The sequence below is a fragment of the Cervus canadensis genome, chromosome 13, assembly GCF_019320065.1.
Source record: "Cervus canadensis isolate Bull #8, Minnesota chromosome 13, ASM1932006v1, whole genome shotgun sequence".
Classification (NCBI taxonomy): Eukaryota; Metazoa; Chordata; class Mammalia; order Artiodactyla; family Cervidae; genus Cervus; species Cervus canadensis.
In genome coordinates this window covers 72850340-72867362 of record NC_057398.1, presented here as the reverse complement: position 1 = coordinate 72867362, position 17023 = coordinate 72850340, and the positions used below count along the sequence as shown (strand labels likewise).

At 43.7% G+C, this 17023-nt stretch overlaps 2 protein-coding genes across 10 annotated transcripts in view; one reads left to right on the top strand and one right to left on the bottom strand.

Annotated features, from left to right (window-relative positions):
* Positions 1-344: 344 nt before the first annotated feature.
* FAM72A (family with sequence similarity 72 member A) lies at positions 345-12751 on the bottom strand. 2 transcript variants are annotated; one of them, XM_043485050.1, is made up of 4 exons: positions 11132-12751; positions 8815-8892; positions 5381-5505; positions 345-1534 (listed from the first exon to the last, which is right to left on the bottom strand). In XM_043485050.1, exons 1-4 carry the CDS (start codon positions 11281-11283, stop codon positions 1440-1442), a joined length of 450 nt encoding a protein of 149 aa, XP_043340985.1. In that variant the 5' UTR covers positions 11284-12751; the 3' UTR covers positions 345-1439. The 2 variants fall into 2 exon arrangements, with proteins under 2 accessions (XP_043340985.1, XP_043340986.1); XM_043485051.1 differs by lacking the exon at positions 5381-5505 and having other exon boundaries at positions 1480-1534.
* A 14-nt stretch (positions 12752-12765) lies between these two features.
* Positions 12766-17023, top strand: part of SRGAP2 (SLIT-ROBO Rho GTPase activating protein 2) — a 248780-nt gene continuing 244522 nt past the window's right edge. For all 8 annotated transcript variants that reach the window (XM_043485043.1, XM_043485041.1, XM_043485042.1 and 5 more), the window contains exons 1-2: positions 12766-12900; positions 14719-15327. In XM_043485043.1, coding sequence (XP_043340978.1) covers positions 15261-15327 — 67 coding nt within the window. In that variant the 5' untranslated portion in view covers positions 12766-12900; positions 14719-15260. The remainder of the gene's footprint in view (positions 12901-14718; positions 15328-17023) is intronic.

Genomic DNA, 17023 nt, shown 5'->3' with positions numbered 1-17023 from the left:
AATCATAGCTGATTCATGTCTGAAGGTGCTCAGAGGGAACAGCTTAAAGATTAAGAACAGGAGCTCTGGAGTCAGTCTGCTGTCTGAGTTTGAATCTGGCCACACCTCTGATTGGTTATGTGACCTTAAACAAGCTTCTTCTCTATGTCTCACCTGTCTTATCAGTAGAAAAGAAATAATAATGGTAAATGAATTAAATGTGTAAAGCACTTACATGGTAAGCATGCAATAAATGTTACTTCATATTATATACTTTATGTTTTTAGGCTACAATAAGAAATATTTTTGTCTATATTTTTATGTAAGAAATGTGGATACAATTAAAAAATTAAAACAAGGCTGGACATTTTTAGAACAAAACTTTATTTACAAAATCATAACTTGGTATGTTTTGGTATCACTACTGACAAAATGCCTTTGGTTGAAATATAAGTTAAGTTGACAGATTGATTTTAGCAGTTCATAATACAAGAAACCAACACTATCCCATTTTCCTATTCCTGTGTGGCTCCGAATACAGTTAAACAAAGCAAAATTTAAAAAACCTTTATAATGTACAATGGCTTCAGCAAACCACTTCTTTAATTTTTTTTCTATTTAAGTGTTGGGACTGAGACAATTAATCTAAAATTTTCTATTTACAGAGAAAGCTCTAGAGAATGGAATTCTTAAAGATGGAGGTTAAATGGCTTTCACAATACAAAATCCATATGACTTTATAAGAATGTAAATAAATAATATTAGTAAATAGTACATATTGAAAATTTTCTGACAAATTCATTTATCGAGCATCATGCTGAGGAATCAAGAGGATTTCTCCATACATTTTAGAGTTTTATTTTATTTGCTGATTCACAATCTTGCTCCATATTAACATATTTATCGCCAATATAACATGTGACAACCAGTACCCATGGAAACCAAATTTTTATTTTTAAAAATTCCCTGCTAAGCTTTACTTCCCAACTGTGCTTCAAATATATACACATGCTTATATGCATGGTTATATGCATGGACTATGCATGGATATAAGCAAGGTGATAAAGGTGTGGGTATTTAATGCCCCTTATTCAAGAATGTAAAATTAATGGCATCTGACATCTAACTGTATGAAAAACTCGCCCAGATTGGAAGATAGCAGAGCGACATGTAAAAGATTTTTCTACCTGGATTTAAGAATACATCTATACTGGGAAGAGGGGTGAAGAGACAAAGGGTAGAAGTAGAAGCAGATGTAGAAGAAAAGAACTACATTGGTTCAATAAACTCAGGTAATTAATTTGAGACAACAAATAAATAAATCAACAAATACTCCATTTTTGTCTTCCGAAAAAAGAAATCATTGACAAATCCTTACTAACAATTTTTAAATTGGTCCATTAATATATTTTTTACAAAGGAAAAAGTTATATTACATATTGAATATATCATAACTGTAGTCATCTAATACACTCCTCTGCTGAGATATCTAACACGTCTTCATCTGTATTCTCTTCTACCTCTGGCAAGTTGCCCCAAAGTAGGAAATTCACACCTGAAAACAAATGGTCATAAAATCATTTTGTGTTGACTACTGTCACAACTCAGAACAAGATACATAAAACCTTTTATGTTAACATTCTTCAGTCCTCCGCTCTACCAACTGAGCTATCGAAGGCCCCGCTTATGTTAACATTCTTATATGAAATTATAGTGTTAGCAGTTAAGAGAAAAGCTAATAAAAAATGAACTGCAAATAACATGATTGATACCTAGATATGAAAACTATCTAACATCTAGAACATAACCATTCTTTAAAACCTTTTAATTAAGGACTTGAATTCTAGAATCTTGGAACTCAAAAAGATCTCAGGAGTTGATTTACTCAAACCTTGCCTCCAGCTACATTATGTCATAATCACTGGTAATTTTCAAATCTATTTTAATGATTTTTAAGAATGGAAATCTCACAAGATCCTTTTAGATTAAATGTCTCTTTGGAGGATGCATGGGAAGACTTGAATAAGCTTCCCCATCTCCTCAACAAGCATGGAGCTGCTGGTGCCTTTCTTCTGATTAAAAAAGCAGGGTTTTGGAGCCAGTTATAATATAAACTGGGCTTCCCTGGTGGCTCAGATGGTAAAGAATCCACCTGTAATACTTGAGACCTGGGTTCAAACCCTAGGTCGGGAAGACCCCCTGGAGAAGGGAATGGCTACCCACTCTAGTATTCTTACCTGGAGAATTCCAAGGACAGAGGAGCCTGGTGAGCTACAGTTCATGGGGTCGCAAAGAGTCAGACACGATCAAGTGACTAACACACACACACATTGTATTACAACTTGAAAGTACTAAGTTGAAAAAAAATACTATTATTAAGTGACATCTTTGAGAGTCAATAAGAAAGCAAATCTCAACTGTCCAGTTGTCAGTATGGACTCAGGGAGGACTCAGCAACTCTGGATATCCACACTACACAGTGGGCTTCCCTGGTGGCTCAGGTGGTAAAGAATACGCCTGCAAAGCAGGAGACCCAGGTTTGATTCCTGGGCTGGGAAGATACCCTGGAGGAGGGAATGGCAACCCACTCCAGTATTCTTGCCTGGGAAATCCCATGGACAGAGTAGCCTAGTGGGCTACAGTTCATGAAGTGACAAAGAGTCAGACATGACTTAGTGAGTAACACTTTGACACTGACTTGAGATAGTGGCCATTTGGTGGAATGGAATGAGCCAGGGTTTGGAGATTTGGTTTGAATCCAGTTTCCACCACTAACAGTATACCATGGATGTGTTTACTACTTTTACTACAAATGTATATAACCACAGGCAATATACATTATTATTTTGTGTATCTAAATTTTTACAGTATAGTATTATATGTATCTCTTCTAATTTGCTTTTTTCATTCAATATTATGTTTTTGAGATCTGTCTATGTCCATATGTGTAGATTTAGCTTATTTAGCTCATTTCTTTTTATTTCTGTTGGACAGTCCATTGTATGAATTAAAAAAAATACAGTCTTAAATTTAGCCCATCACTCATCCTTTTCTCGTCCATTTTGAACAGGTGCCCAAGGAGACATGCACAAGGATATGCACTGCCACATTGTTAAACAGTGAAAACAATTAACCATCTCTCTTGGTTGAGATACTAGAACTTAACCAGGCAAGAAATTAGCATCCATTTGATGCATAATGATGTCTATCATATTTTATATAATTTTTTGTATGTTTGAATCATTTACAATAAAAGCACTTCTTTCCCCCCAAGAATGAATGATGTTTTGCTTTTGAACAGATGACAGGGTAGTAAGGAATCTCTAGGCTGAAATCTAAGGGACAATTAGAATGCATAAAGCTAAATGGAGAGCTGAACACAATCTATGTTTGAGGGCATTTGCCAATTCCAGTGGAGAAGGCAATGGCACCCCACTCCAGTACTCTTGCCTGGAAAATCCCATGGACGGAGGAGCCTGGGGGCTGCAGTCCATGGGGTCACTGAGAGTTGGACACGACTAAGCGACTTCACTTTCTCTTTTCACTTTCATGCGTTGGAGAAGGAAATGGCAACCCACTCCAGTGTTTTTGCCTGGAGAATCCCAGGGACTGGGGAGACTGGTGGGCTGCCGTCTATGGGGTCACACACAGTCAGACACGACTGAAGTGACTTAGCAGCAGCAGCAGCAGTCAATTCCAGGGAATCTGAATGGAGGTTTCCCAAGCCCTCTCAAGAGAGTCTCAGGAAATCAGGTCTACAAGTGAAGGCTAACCTAGAACATAGACTTCCTGGGGCCCTTTCAGTCTAAACATTCTAGAATTTTGTAAACCTTGTGTACAGATTCCTTTGATGTTGCTGATTCAGGTGATTCAAGGACAGTTGCAATGCCATGAGCAATTCTGTTTTATATGAAGCATCTAGAAAAATCTTCCTTCAAATCATAATATTAGGGTTACAGAGGAGAAGTTTGATATTCTTGGAGTCAAAACTCAGAGACATGAGTGGCTCGGCACAATTGGTTCAAAGGAGAAAAAATAAACTGAGAGACTGGATCTGACAGAAGCAGCACCTTCCTTTCTCTGTTAAGAAGGAGGAAGGAAATCCTGTGATACATCTGTTTCTCATGGATTAGATTCAATGCAAATGGAAGAATGCTGGGCTTTTCTCTTTGAAAAATTGACCAATATTAAAAAGTAAATCAAAACTGAAAAACCTCCACCCTGTGTTTTGAATTCTATGAAGCAGGAAAAACAGTATCAAAGCAGAAACTTCCTTTAATGTGTTCCATGAGCAACACAAATATAAAACTGGAGGCCTAAATTAGGAGCCTACATCTCACTTAGGGGAGTTCAGAGAAGTCTTCGCTCAAAAATGGCCTTCTTAACATTCTAGAGCCTTAAATTAAGGCCTCCAAATGATGGGTTGAGAGTCACAAATGGATGTCAGGTGATTTTTTTAAAAAAGAGTCTATAAAAACCCAAGCATAATTGAAAGGTTTAAAGACCCTGACAACCTAGCTAACAACTCAAGATCTCATAGTCTGTGAAGGCAAATCATACTTTAAAAAAAAAAAAAAAGAATATATTTTAAGTTCTGAAGAAAACTAAAACATACATTTAAAAACCTGAGAATGTTAGTGCCAACTTAGACTGTCAAATTATTTAAACTTGTTCCGTAAAGTAAAGTTCTATAAACTTTAGTTCCGACTAAAAAAAGTCTAAAGGTCACCTTGGTGTGTTGTGTTAAGCAGATATTAGACACTGAGAACATGTGTCCTATAGCAAAACCGAAAGGCTACAGACAATATAAAATGTATTATGTAGATATGGTTTAAGAATTTGTTGTATATTTTTCTACTAAATAATCAGTTCAACATATTGGTATTAACTATTTTCCTTGACTAAAATTTCATCATAATTTATTAATATAGATGTTAAAATATCTATTTTTATCCTGAAGCAACATTACCAAAAATGGTTTACCTAGTTATCCTTCCTCACAGCTCCCAATGACCCTAGCCTCCCCTTTTCTTAAACACACACACACACACACACATACACGTAAATACAATTGGCTGTCAAATCTAAATTATTCGAAAATTTTCTGGAGCCATATTATATATCAAAGCAGCAATTTAGAGCAATTAAAATATTAATTTTAAAAGACCAAGAAATCCAGCCAAGTTTGAGGCTCTTAAATATGATGTTGAAAACAGAAATGCAATGAGTTTTGGCTTCTATTTGTTTCCATAAGTAAATGTTTGGGATAAAAGTTTCAAAGTTCTACTCTAGTGGATACAACCCAGGTGAGAAAGTCTCAGATGGGATCCTGAAATGATCTATGGAGAGGTTCACTCAAATACTGATAGACAAATGTTACAGGAATTAAATTGTTTCTTACCAGTAGAGTCTAGTCTGTTAATACCATAAACTGCCTGGCTGTGAAACATCCAGAAGTGTCCGTTGTTGCAGGAAAGAAGGCAAGAACAACATGGAACAATCACATGATAACCTACAATGTTCCCACTAAAAAGGAAAATAAATATTATTAGATACAAGGTAATATCTGACCATGCAAATTTTTTAATGTGCTAATGTAAATAGACAGACCATATAAAGATCTCATTTCCTCCTAACAACCTCCTTTGCTGGGATCTTTGGGATGGGAGTTACTCTGATAATAGAGTTCTACTGTCAAGTGGGAAAAGAGTCTTTAAATGAAATAATAGTAACATATTCTCAATTTCTTTGTTAGTATTATTTTATGCATTGTCCCTTCAGAAGCTAGTTTCTAGTTGCCATAAGCTTGTGATTAGTTCAAAATTGATAGGTTGTACAGACAAAATACATGAAATAAACCCCAATGTGTGGATAAAAGGTTTTTGCTCTCCCCAGGACTATGGTAAGTTGGGTTCTTATATGTTCCAGCTCCATGCCAGCACCTAAAAACTGTTTCAACAGATGGAGGAGTAGGAAGACAGCATGAGCCCATGAAAACTGAACACAAGCTGGCTGCTCTAATTTTAGTCTCAGTGTTTTTGAAGGAATTCAGAAATGAAGCAAATCCACAGCTTCTAGAGAAAGTTGCAGAAGCTTTTACTGTCTCCAGGGTTATCCTTCTTATTAGAAATACCTCACTCTTCCATAGGTTTTTCTTCCCTATCTGATCACTTTAAATAGACTGAATATACAGGGAACATTTTAGCTAGCAGTGTTTTGTTTTTTAAATGACAACATGAACTGCTTATACCTTGAGTTGTAAAAATTCCTATTATAGCTTGTCCCCACCCTATGAAATGTGAGTCAGTCATTTTTGTGATGCCCTACAAAAAATACTATAAAAGGTACCAGTCCACCTAAAACATGTCTTCTAATCATAATCTTCTCGAAGGGCAAACGAATGAAAGCAAAAGTTGTTCTTGCATTAGACTGACAGTTATTTGTAAGGCTATATTACAAGAATAAATTCTACAGCTTTAATTACCACCCATATTCATTCATTCATCCACTCATACCGCTAATATTTACAGAGCATCTACTATATGTCAGGTACTGTTTTAGGTGCTAGAAATAAAGTCCTTGTGTTCATAGAACTAACATTCTTGTAGGTACACCTCAGATCATTTTGCTCCCATATTAAAACTCCTTCAATGGCTTTCCATTGGCCAAAAATGAAAACCCAAAGACCTCTCCTACCAAAGTTTGAAAGTGAAAGTGAAAATTGCTCAGTCATGCCGACTTTTTGGGACCCCATGGACTATACAGTCCTTGGAATTCTCCAGGCCAGAATACTGGAGTGGGTAACCTTTCCCTCCCCCAGAGGATCTTCCCAATCCAGGGATCGAACCTAGGTCTCCTGTATTGCAGGCGAATTCTTTACCAGCTGAGCCACAAGGGAAGCCCAAGAACACTGGAGTCGGTACCTATCCCTTCTCCAAACCAAAGTGTAGATCTATGCTATCCAAAATGTGGCTACTGAGCACTTGAATTGGCTAGCCTGAATCGAAATGTGCTGGAAGTATAAAAGATAAACTTGATTTCATAGACTAAGAATAAAAAATAAGAATGTGAAAACATTTCATTAATAATTTTTCATGTTAGTTACATATTGAAATGATAATACTTGGGATATATTAGGTTAAGTAAAATATCCAATAACATTAATTTCAGGACTTCCTTGGTAGTCCAGTGGTTAAGAATCCAGCTGCTAATGCAGGGGACATGGGTTTGATCCCTGGTCTAGAAGATTCCACATGCTATGGGGCAACTAAGCTGTGTGCTGCAACTACTAGGCCATGCTTGAGAGCTCACAAGCCGCAACTCCTAGCCTGTGTTCTAGAGCTCATGAGCCCCAACTGCTGAGCCTGAGTGCTCAAACTACTAAAGTCAGTGTGCCTCAGAGAGAGAAGCCACCACAACGAGAAGCCTGCACACCACTAGAGAGTAGCCCCTCTCGCTGCAGCTAGAGAAAGCCTGTGTGCAGCAATGAAGGCCCAGTGCAGCCAAACATAAATTAAAAACAATAAAATTAAAAAAAAATAAATTTCATTTGTTTTTATAAAGAATGCTTTTCTTCTTTATAAAAATACTTTTAATAAAGAATAAAAAGAAGTTACTCGAAATTTTAAAATTACATATGTGGCTTGCACACTTCTATTGGATGGTGTTGCTCTAGGCTATCTGGATTCTGAGTACATCTCTAATCTACCCAAACTCTCTCATCTGATGTTCACAATGTCTCAGCCACACTGGCCATTGTCTTTTCTATTAGTTGATATGTTCTTCTTGCCTTGGCTGTTCCCTCTGCCTAGAACATTCTTCCTTTGGCTCCATCTTAGCTGTTTTTAGGATTCAATTCCAGTGTTACCTTCCCTGACCATGTTATCTAAAATAGCTCTTGCCCACTCTCTCAACCTTTATTATTCTCTATCATTTATTATTATTATTTCCTTTGGAGCACTTCCCATCCTATTCAAGATCTTATTTATTTAAATATCTTATTGATTGATTGATTGCCTTCCTACCAGAATATAATGTTCAAAGGCCTTTGATTTTGTCTTCTTTATTGCTGAATTTCAGCCTCTAGAACAATGATGAGCACATGGTAGGACCTCAATAGACAGTTTAAATGAATGAATGAAAGAAATTAGTCATGACCACACAAAAAGAGTTTGCTAATTCAAATGATCAAAATTTATAACCCAAATTCTATTTAAATGAGAAAATCTCAACTGTTTTTTCCCTAGGATTTAATCCCATAGGATTAATAATACTCAAGTCTGTTTGCCTCTCAAAAAATTATAGTAATAGCTTTCATTTGAGTTGTAATTTATAGTTTACCAAGCCTTCTAACATTCATAATTCACTTGATCTTCACAACAACTCTATAGGTAAATATAAAAAATATTTTAATTTTTATCTCAAGAAGATACCTTAAGATATGTATCTTCTTGAGATAAAAATTAAATAAGGAAACAGAGGTTCAGAGGTTTAAGACATTTACTCAAGGGAATAAGGATAGGGCCAAGGCTAAAACCTGACTTTTATTACTGTAAATCCAAGTGTTTCCCCCACCTCCAAAACTACACTGCCATTTTCTGAAAGTTAAAGCAGGTATTTGTTAATGCACTTTGAAAAAATTGTAAAGTCATATGCAAATGTAAAGTGAATTAAAACTCTTTCAAAAGACAGTTCTAAGTAACAAATGGTTTTTCAACTGTTCACTGCATGGGTGATAACCACTGCTTGATGCAGCCCACTGAACCTTTTTCTGTGCTTCACTGTCAACATTCATCTCCCAAACCCAGGGCTATTTGGAATATTGCCACACGTTACCATTTTAAACATGCGATGTCCTTCAGTTTACATTTGCAGATTTCAGTGAAATAGCATCTTCCAATGAAGTCCACTGCACTAGATGGAAAAGTTTAGAGACAGTCAAATGTACTTTTTAAAAGAATGTTGTGAAAAACACATAAAGTAAAATTTGCTATTTTCACCATTTTTAAGTGGACAGTTCATAAGTGTTAAGTGTATTCACATTTTCTTTGTGCAACAAATCTACAAGCTTTTTCATCTTGCAAAACTGAAAGTCTATACCAATTAAATAACAATTCCTCATTTCCCTCTTCCCCCAGAACCTGGCCACCACCATACTACTTTCTGTTTCTACGAATCTGACTACTTTAGATACCACAGATAAGTGGAATAATAACAGTATTTGTCTTTTTGTGACTGACTTATTTTTCTTAGCATAACATCTTCAAGGTCCATCCATGTTGTAGCATGTAAGAGGCAGGATATCCTTCCTTTTAAAGGATGGATAATATTTCATTTATGCATATATCACATTGTTTATTCATTCATTGTTGTACATTTGGACTGCTTCAACCTCTTGATTATTGCGAACAATAAGAACTTGAGTGTGCAGATATTTCTTCTAGATCTTGCACTAAATTCTTTTGGATATATACTCAGAAATGGAATTGTTGGATCATATGGTAAATCTATTTTCAAGTTTTTCAGGAATTGCCATGTTATTTTCCCTGTAGTGGCATCATTTCACGTTCCTACCAACAGTGCACTAGGGTTCCAATTTTTCCATACCCTTGCCACAATATGTACTTTGGATTGTGATTTAGCATGAATTTTATAAACTCAAAGAGCTGAAAGGGACACTAAGAGAAATTGTAAGAGAACTATAGTATATGTTGCAAGGGTAAATAAATATTTGTGAGCTCACTATAAATATGACAAACCTTCCATTCAAAAAATCTTCTGCATTCATTAGTTCACACACATCTTAGTACATTAATCCAACACCACTGTAAGCCCTACATGGAAGAGTAGTAAAGAGGAAAGACTTGGTCATATTAACAATTCACATATGTGAGCCTTCCTTATAACTATTCTATACTTACCATAGCTAGTGCAAAGACAAATGGGTTAATATTTAAAACTATTGTTTCTGTATGTGTTACTGAAAAGAAAAAGCAAAAAATCACTGAAATTTTGCAATAGTAGGGTCCAGATTTATTGTCTAGTGCTTTTTCTTTTTGCAACACATACACACACAGACAGAGGTAGTTATAATAATCCATTTATCTTTATACTAAATGAGGGCCTTTGGTTTTGCCATTATGCATGACTACACTCAAACCAATGCAGATAAGATTTCAAGGGAGGAAAGTTCACAGCTTTGAGTATATTTAATTTTTTTAAAAGTTTCTATCATCATCATGAAATTCATTTTAAAGTATTCTGTTTATTGGCATGCTTCCTCTGGCTCTGTGTCCAAAGAAAAGTTGTCCATGTATATTTTGGATAATTTCTCTTTTGCTTTTGTGACAAAGTTTCAATAAAGAGTAAAATCTTGAAAACCATGTAAAGGCACATACATGTTGACTATAGAAAGTACCTTTTTGAGTTAGAAAAAAGTATATTTAAATCAAATAAAGTGGCTATTTTTCTAAATAGGAAGCAAATTCTTAAAGATTCTACACCCAAAAGTGGGTAGTGGCTGAAAACAGAATTTAAAAGGATTTAAGTATGCAAACAAATGCATAATATCTAAAGCAGGGCTTATGGGAGACACAGATTATTTTAGGACTGTCTCTATTTCATCCCATAAAGATCTGTATGTCTTGCTCATTCAGAATGAGGGAGATCACAAGGAAAGAGTATTGAATTAGGTGAGCAACTGATCTGATTCCGCATGCCCACTGCCAAAAAAATAAAAAGGTAGAAAACTAGGAGATGTTTTTTGGAGTAAAAGTTTATGAATAAAAACAAAAAAAACTTAAATGATCTCTCTTCTCCAGCAGTACTGAGAATCTTGCTTAAATTACCTAGCATCTCAGTCATGGACTTGATCCAGTGAGAGGATAGTTGGGTAGGGCCAGGGATTCAACTTAAGGGATCACATGACTATAATTGAACTAGAAACATTACATCAGGACTGACCACTCTGGTTAAACCACAGACTTTGTCCAGACAGTCTGCCCCCTTAGTTAAACTCCAAGGGGATCATCAGACTGTTGGGAGTGGCTGAAACACCAAAATGATAACCTCCTTGTTGACTGCGAGAGGTTCAAGCCATACACTTTTCCCATTTAGTTAAAGGCTACCGTTGCCCGCCACTAGCATGACTTACTTGGTAGGAGGGATGTCTGTAGAGAAAAGGTCTATTTCAGTGTCAGCCAGCAAAACAGCCTTCATTCCCCTAGAGCTGAGCACTTGTTTACAGAATTTGCAACACAGGATGGACACGCGCCGGTCCTTGAAAGTACAGCTGCTGGTAGACATGGCGTCTCGGAAGGATGAGGTGTGGGATTTTGGAGCAATACCCTCCCTAGTTTGATTCCCCCAGGCTAAAAATCAAATTGTGAGGCCTCGAGTTTTTCTAAGCCCAAAACTTGAGAAGGATATGAGTTCTTTTCTGTTTTTCCGTTCGAGGGTAAAAGTAATGTTTATTGAGTAGGAACAGAGAAGCAACAATCTTGGCTTTCTCTTTAACTTTCGGGGGGAAGGGAGAGGAGTTTGAAGTGAGGAGCAGGCAAACTGCAAGGTGTCTCGGGGAACTTCTCTACAGTTTTCCTGTCCTCCAATTTGAAGGATCGTCTGTTCTTTAGTTCCTTTTGCAATTACTGTAGCTTCTGCTGACAGGCTCTTTTATCCGCAGGTTCCTACTCAAGCCCCCTAGCTCGGAGCGCTCCGATTCCTCTCTCTCTCGGATACGGGGCTAAGGTTCCCTACTCACGTCTCCTCTGTGGAAATCTTTCTCCTCTCCTCAGGATTCAGAAACACCCTCAGTTTCTCCCACAGGCGAGCCTGGGTATCCCTTAACCCTCCCGCGACCCTCCTCCTCTCTGCCAGTTCGCGAGACCCCGGCTTCACTTCTTTCCTGGCACAGCCCCCAGCCCTCAGCATGCGGGCTCTCGCGTCGCTCCTCCTGCGTCTCCCTCCCCTCAGCTTTCCCTCGTGGCTCCCGCCGATCCCTCAAGTCATTCCCGAGCGGCCGCTCCAGAGCGCAGGGGGCTGTCGCCGGGGCGGGGCAGAGGTCGCTTTGCGGGCTCGGTCGGCGTTGGGGGGGTCTCTGCCACCGCACACGTCGCTTTTCGCTCGCTCTTCCGCTCTCGGCCTTTCCAACCCGCTGTCAGTTTGAATCGGTCGGCGCCGTGCACCGATTGGGAGAACTCGCGTTAGCCCACGTCCCGCATTGGAAGGCTCGTGAGCCGGCCTCTGGGGCGATCTCAGTGGCCAGGAACGCAGACGCCCCGCCCCAGTAACGGGCCTAGATAAATCTCCGCTTGCTGGTTGGCAGAGCTTGGCCCCGCCTCCGATCTCATTGGCCCGCTCGCTAGGATTGGGCGGGCCCGCCCCTCGCCCCCGTGAGAGAACAAGGCTCGCTCACCGCGCTTCTCATTGGCAGATGTTCCACAGGCCCCGCCGCGCTCTACTCTGCATTGGCTAGAATTCTCCGCAACGCTCCGCCTCTCTTTCCCCGGTCCAATCGGCCGCGCCTCCCCTCAGAAGTGTGTGTTTGGCTGTTGGTTCTCTCTTAATCCCGCCCTTCCATTCTACTGTGGGGCTCGGCCTCCCGGGGAGGAGTTTAACTCTGTGACCACGCCTCGACGGTGCTAGTCACACCTCCAGGGTTTCGCCAGCTCCTCCTCCTCATTCCTGGCCTCTCGGGATCAGCTGTTCCTATTGGCTGCGGGCCCCATCGGTCGATAGAAAGCGGGCGCTGATTGGCAGGAGGGTGGGCCCTGCTTCCCGGCGGGGTCCTGTGGAGTTGGCAGAGGCTCCTCGGGGGACTAGGGGGACCGATCTGCGTAGAAGCGGGTGGCAGGGACGAGAGGGGAGGAGAGCTCCGAGTGGGAAGCGGAGCCGGGGGCGCAGGACCCGTCGCGTCAGAGCCAGGTAAAGGCTCCGTCCCTCTCCCTTTTCTTCTCGCCCGCCGCGGGACTGGAGCCCGGACTGGACAGACCGGGCGGCAGAGGCGGGAAGGAGAGGGCGCGGATGCGGCTCTCGGCATCGCCCTCGCGCTGCCGCCCGGAACCCCTCAGCCCCCCTCCCTCCGGACCCACTCCCCATCTCCCGGTGCAGCCCACAGTGCTTCTTTAGGGCTGCGTCTCCGCCCTTCGCCGTCCTGCCCGGGACCCTGCCTTGGCTCTAGCGCCGCGGCGCCGTCAGCTCCCAGCCCCCTCCCCCAAGCCCCCTGTACACGGGCAGCCTCCGTGCACCTTTGGGCAGCCGTCGTTGGCATCACCCGTGACCAACGACTGCCCTCTGCCTCCGTCTCCAAGCCCTGGCGGAGAGCCCAGTCACAGCCCTGGACCCAGAAAGACGGGTGTTCCGCGCTGTTTCCGGGGCTCTTCTCCGGCCTCAGCCCCCCGGCCCGCCCGGAACGGGCCCCTCTTCACGCACTCGCCTTCTTGGACCTGCCTCTGCGAACCCAGAGTTGCTAACATCGTAGCGCCGCCCGTACCACTGCGGCCCACGATAGTCTCTTAACTACCCCCTCACCCCCAAGGTAGCCCTTCCCCTGCCCGCTCCCCGCCTATCAAGCATGTGCAGAAGCTCCACTCATCCCCGTTCGCGTGCAGTCTTCGGACCCCACCTCTCACACCCCTTCCTCCCCCTGCTTCCTGCCCGTCTGAAGCACCACGCCGCCGCTCCGGCTCCCTGCTCCTCCCTCGCTGCGGCCCTTTCTCCAGGCGCGGGAAGTGGGAGACTCCCGGCGCGGAAAGGGAAAGGGGCAGCCAAAGAGGGAGGGTCGCCGCCGCGGCGCGTCCCGGAGCGAGGCGCGCGGCTCTGCACTCGCATCCTCGTCTCTCCCGCCTCCTGGGCCTGGGTCCGAGCGGAATCTCCTCGGGGACCTCCTGGTGCCAGGAGTCGGGGCCGCGAACCTCAAAGACCTCCCCCCGCCCCCATCCCCCAGCCTGGGATTGGGTGCGGTGTCTGGGATCTCTGAGCTTGGGTGATCAGTTGGGGGTGGCATTTAGAGTCGCTGTGGTCCCTGACTTAGGAGAGGCGGTGGCTGCCTTCCACACTCCCCGCCCCCGCCCTGCCTTCCCGGTTTTCCCGACTCCGACCCTCGCCTCTAACCCGTTTCCTGCTTCTGCCGACCACATTGTTTTCCTGGATGTGTCCCACACCGAGCAGCCTTTTTTTTTTTTTCCTGCAGATCACTTCCCCTCCCCCGACACTCCCCCCCCCCCACCCCAACATTTTGCTGCCAAGAGAAGCTAGTAACCAAAACAAAACAACTGGCAGGAGGGGCGGAGGGAAAGAAAAGTTGTGCCCGGGTGACTTGTCCCTTCCCGGCTTTGATCCCCTTTGAAGTCCAGGCAGTTGCCCCCGCCCGGGGTCGGGGGCCGCGTCGGAGGCAGGGCCGAGAGGGTTCCCTCTGGCTGCCGCTGCCCAACGTTGGCAAGGCTCGGGAGGCCACCGAGGTGTCGCAGTCCCCGCCCGGAATCCCGCGTTCCCGCCGCAGTCCCCACCCCAGGCCCACGAAGGCCGCTGCTCCAAAGTGTTTTCTTTTAGCCTTAAAACAAAATCCGGAGGGAGCTTCCTTCCTCCCCACCTCGCTGCGCAGGGCTCTGCGGGCCGGGCAGCGTTTGGCTGAGATGAATGGGCCCAGGCCAGGCTGGGAGCGGCGTCCCTTACCCCACCCCCGCAGCGATTAGGATCTGCACTGGGGCTGATAGCCCCCTCCCCTTTTCCCTGCATTTACAGGCAAGTGAACCGGAGCAAACGACTTCCGATCCAGTCTGCGCTGCTGCGACTCCCGTTTGGGATTTGATTTGCAGCATCTTCGAGCCTGTGCAACAAAAACCCGCGAAACACGCCCAGCCCTCCCCCGGCACCCCGATACGCACCCACTCTCTCCCGGGGACCCAGCTGGGCGAGTCCACACCGCCGCACCCTCACACCATGTTGTGCGGAAGGACTTCCACTCCCTGCCTGTGTCGTTGATGTCAGACCCCAGGCCAGCCTTCGGGCGCTGCAGTTCTCCCGGCTAATGCTGAGGCTGCGGCTCGGGCTCTAGCACAGGAACCAGCCGCCGCCGCGCCCGGCCCCAGCGCCCACCGCCTGCATGTGCCCGCCGTAGCCGCCTGCCCAGCCCGCAGCCCGCGCTCCCCGGAGCGCTGGAGACCACCGCAGGGGGCCCCTTCTGCCCTCTGGAGAAACGATCTTGGAGGTATTGATTTCGGCGGTTGGATTTTTCCCGTGGATCTATCAATTCACAATTCGAATTTGGAAGAAAGAAGGAAAACATGACGTCTCCAGCCAAATTCAAAAAGGATAAGGAGATCATAGCAGAGTACGATACTCAGGTCAAAGGTAAGGGCTTTGAAAAATAGCATAATGCATCTTCTCTGTAGACCATGGAGACAAACATTTCCCTGATTTGCAGGGTGTTCATTTCTTTGGGTGGAGCAGGTGGGGGCAGGCTGACCCTAGAAGTGGTTTCCTAGGTGGGTCTGCGCCTCCGAGGGATTGTCCGTGGCAGGGGCCACAGGCTCTGGAAAGGCATTTTTGGAGTGGACTTTACAGCTGTCTGTAGGGCTGGTCATTATTTTGGTAGTCTTTTTCCCCAGGCTAAATAGAATAGGGGGAGGGGCAGGAGGTTCTTGGAGAGAAAAGGCGGCAATTTGCCTCTGGGTGCCTGGGTCAGGTTTCCTTGAAGGACAGCTGAAATCTGACAGGTGTTTGGGAATTTATTTCAGAGGTTGAAGAGGCGTCCAGGCAGAGAAAGGCAATCTTGAGAAGGTGTACCATTTGGAGAGCCCTGGGAGAGGGTGGGTTTTGTTTTTTTTCTCTGATGCACTATATCCAAACATGGTATTTGCTATGCCATCAGGCACAGAAAGTCTGTAGCCACCTTGGGTGCACCTTGTACCTGTCTGGTCTCTGCTTGTCTGCATTCTGTCTGAGATCTGAGAACAGAAAGAATAAGGTCACTCACACCCAGTCTCCACCTTCACCTAAACCTGAGTGCAGTTGGGATGTTGCTGGGTGGTGCTGATTCCGGAGAATGGGAAGACATAATTGTTTAACCCTTCTGTGCTGTTGTCTTCCGCTCCAGAATACGCGTGTTGAAAGGCCCTCATACCTCTCTGCAAAATTATGAGGGGTAAAGCAGAATGTGGACCCAGAGAAAACAAGTGACCTGTCGGCACATCTTTTCCACTGCCTGACTTGGCGCATGAATCAAAACCCCTTCCCAGATAGCCTTTTTTAACCAGCAATACCCATAGAAGGGGTTCCTGCCCGTTATAGAACCCCAGCTTGTGGTTGTATAAGGCACTGTCCCTTCCTGGCCAGTCACTAGAAAGAGCCATGTGGCTCTAGCCCATTGAGACCTCAGCTGGGGAATGGGAGAGGTGGGTGGCCTTGAATGTTACACCACATGGTTGGAGCTCTGGGTTTTCCTTTGTTTCGGAGTGCAGAGGGAGGGGCCCCTCCTTCTTTCCCTGCGCTAATGCAAGGAGACCTTTTCCTATCCTAGAGGACTTGGAAAAGGCCATGCCTCCCCTCTTAGGATTGCTGGGGGTGTGAGTAGGGCAAGAGTTTGAAATGGGCAGCTGCTTTATCTCTTGGAAGGTTGGACGGTAGTTTGAGGTCCACGTTGTGCCTGTGGGATCTTTGTAATGTCATCAGCTTGGTCCATGCTGGAGTACCCTGAGGGACTTTCTATCCACTGGGCTGCAAAGAACTGGGGGACCTGACTGATGGATAGCTTCAGTTGAGCTGGGACTGGGAGAGGTGTGGCTGTGAGGTATAATTGAGGTCTTGGCCTCTTGTCACTGTTCATAATCCCGGCTTATTTCTGTAAACAATAGGCTACTGGCCTCAGTGTCCTACAGATGTACTGCAGTTTGCTGTTGGAATCCCCCCTGCAGTTTTAACCAGATATGTCATCCTTTTTTTTTTTTTAATACCTTCTATTCTTAACTGTTGCCATAGGGAGGAGTGTTAATAACTTTGACTTTCCCAGATTTCTCTCCAGAAGCATGCCATTTGACTCAGGTGCAAA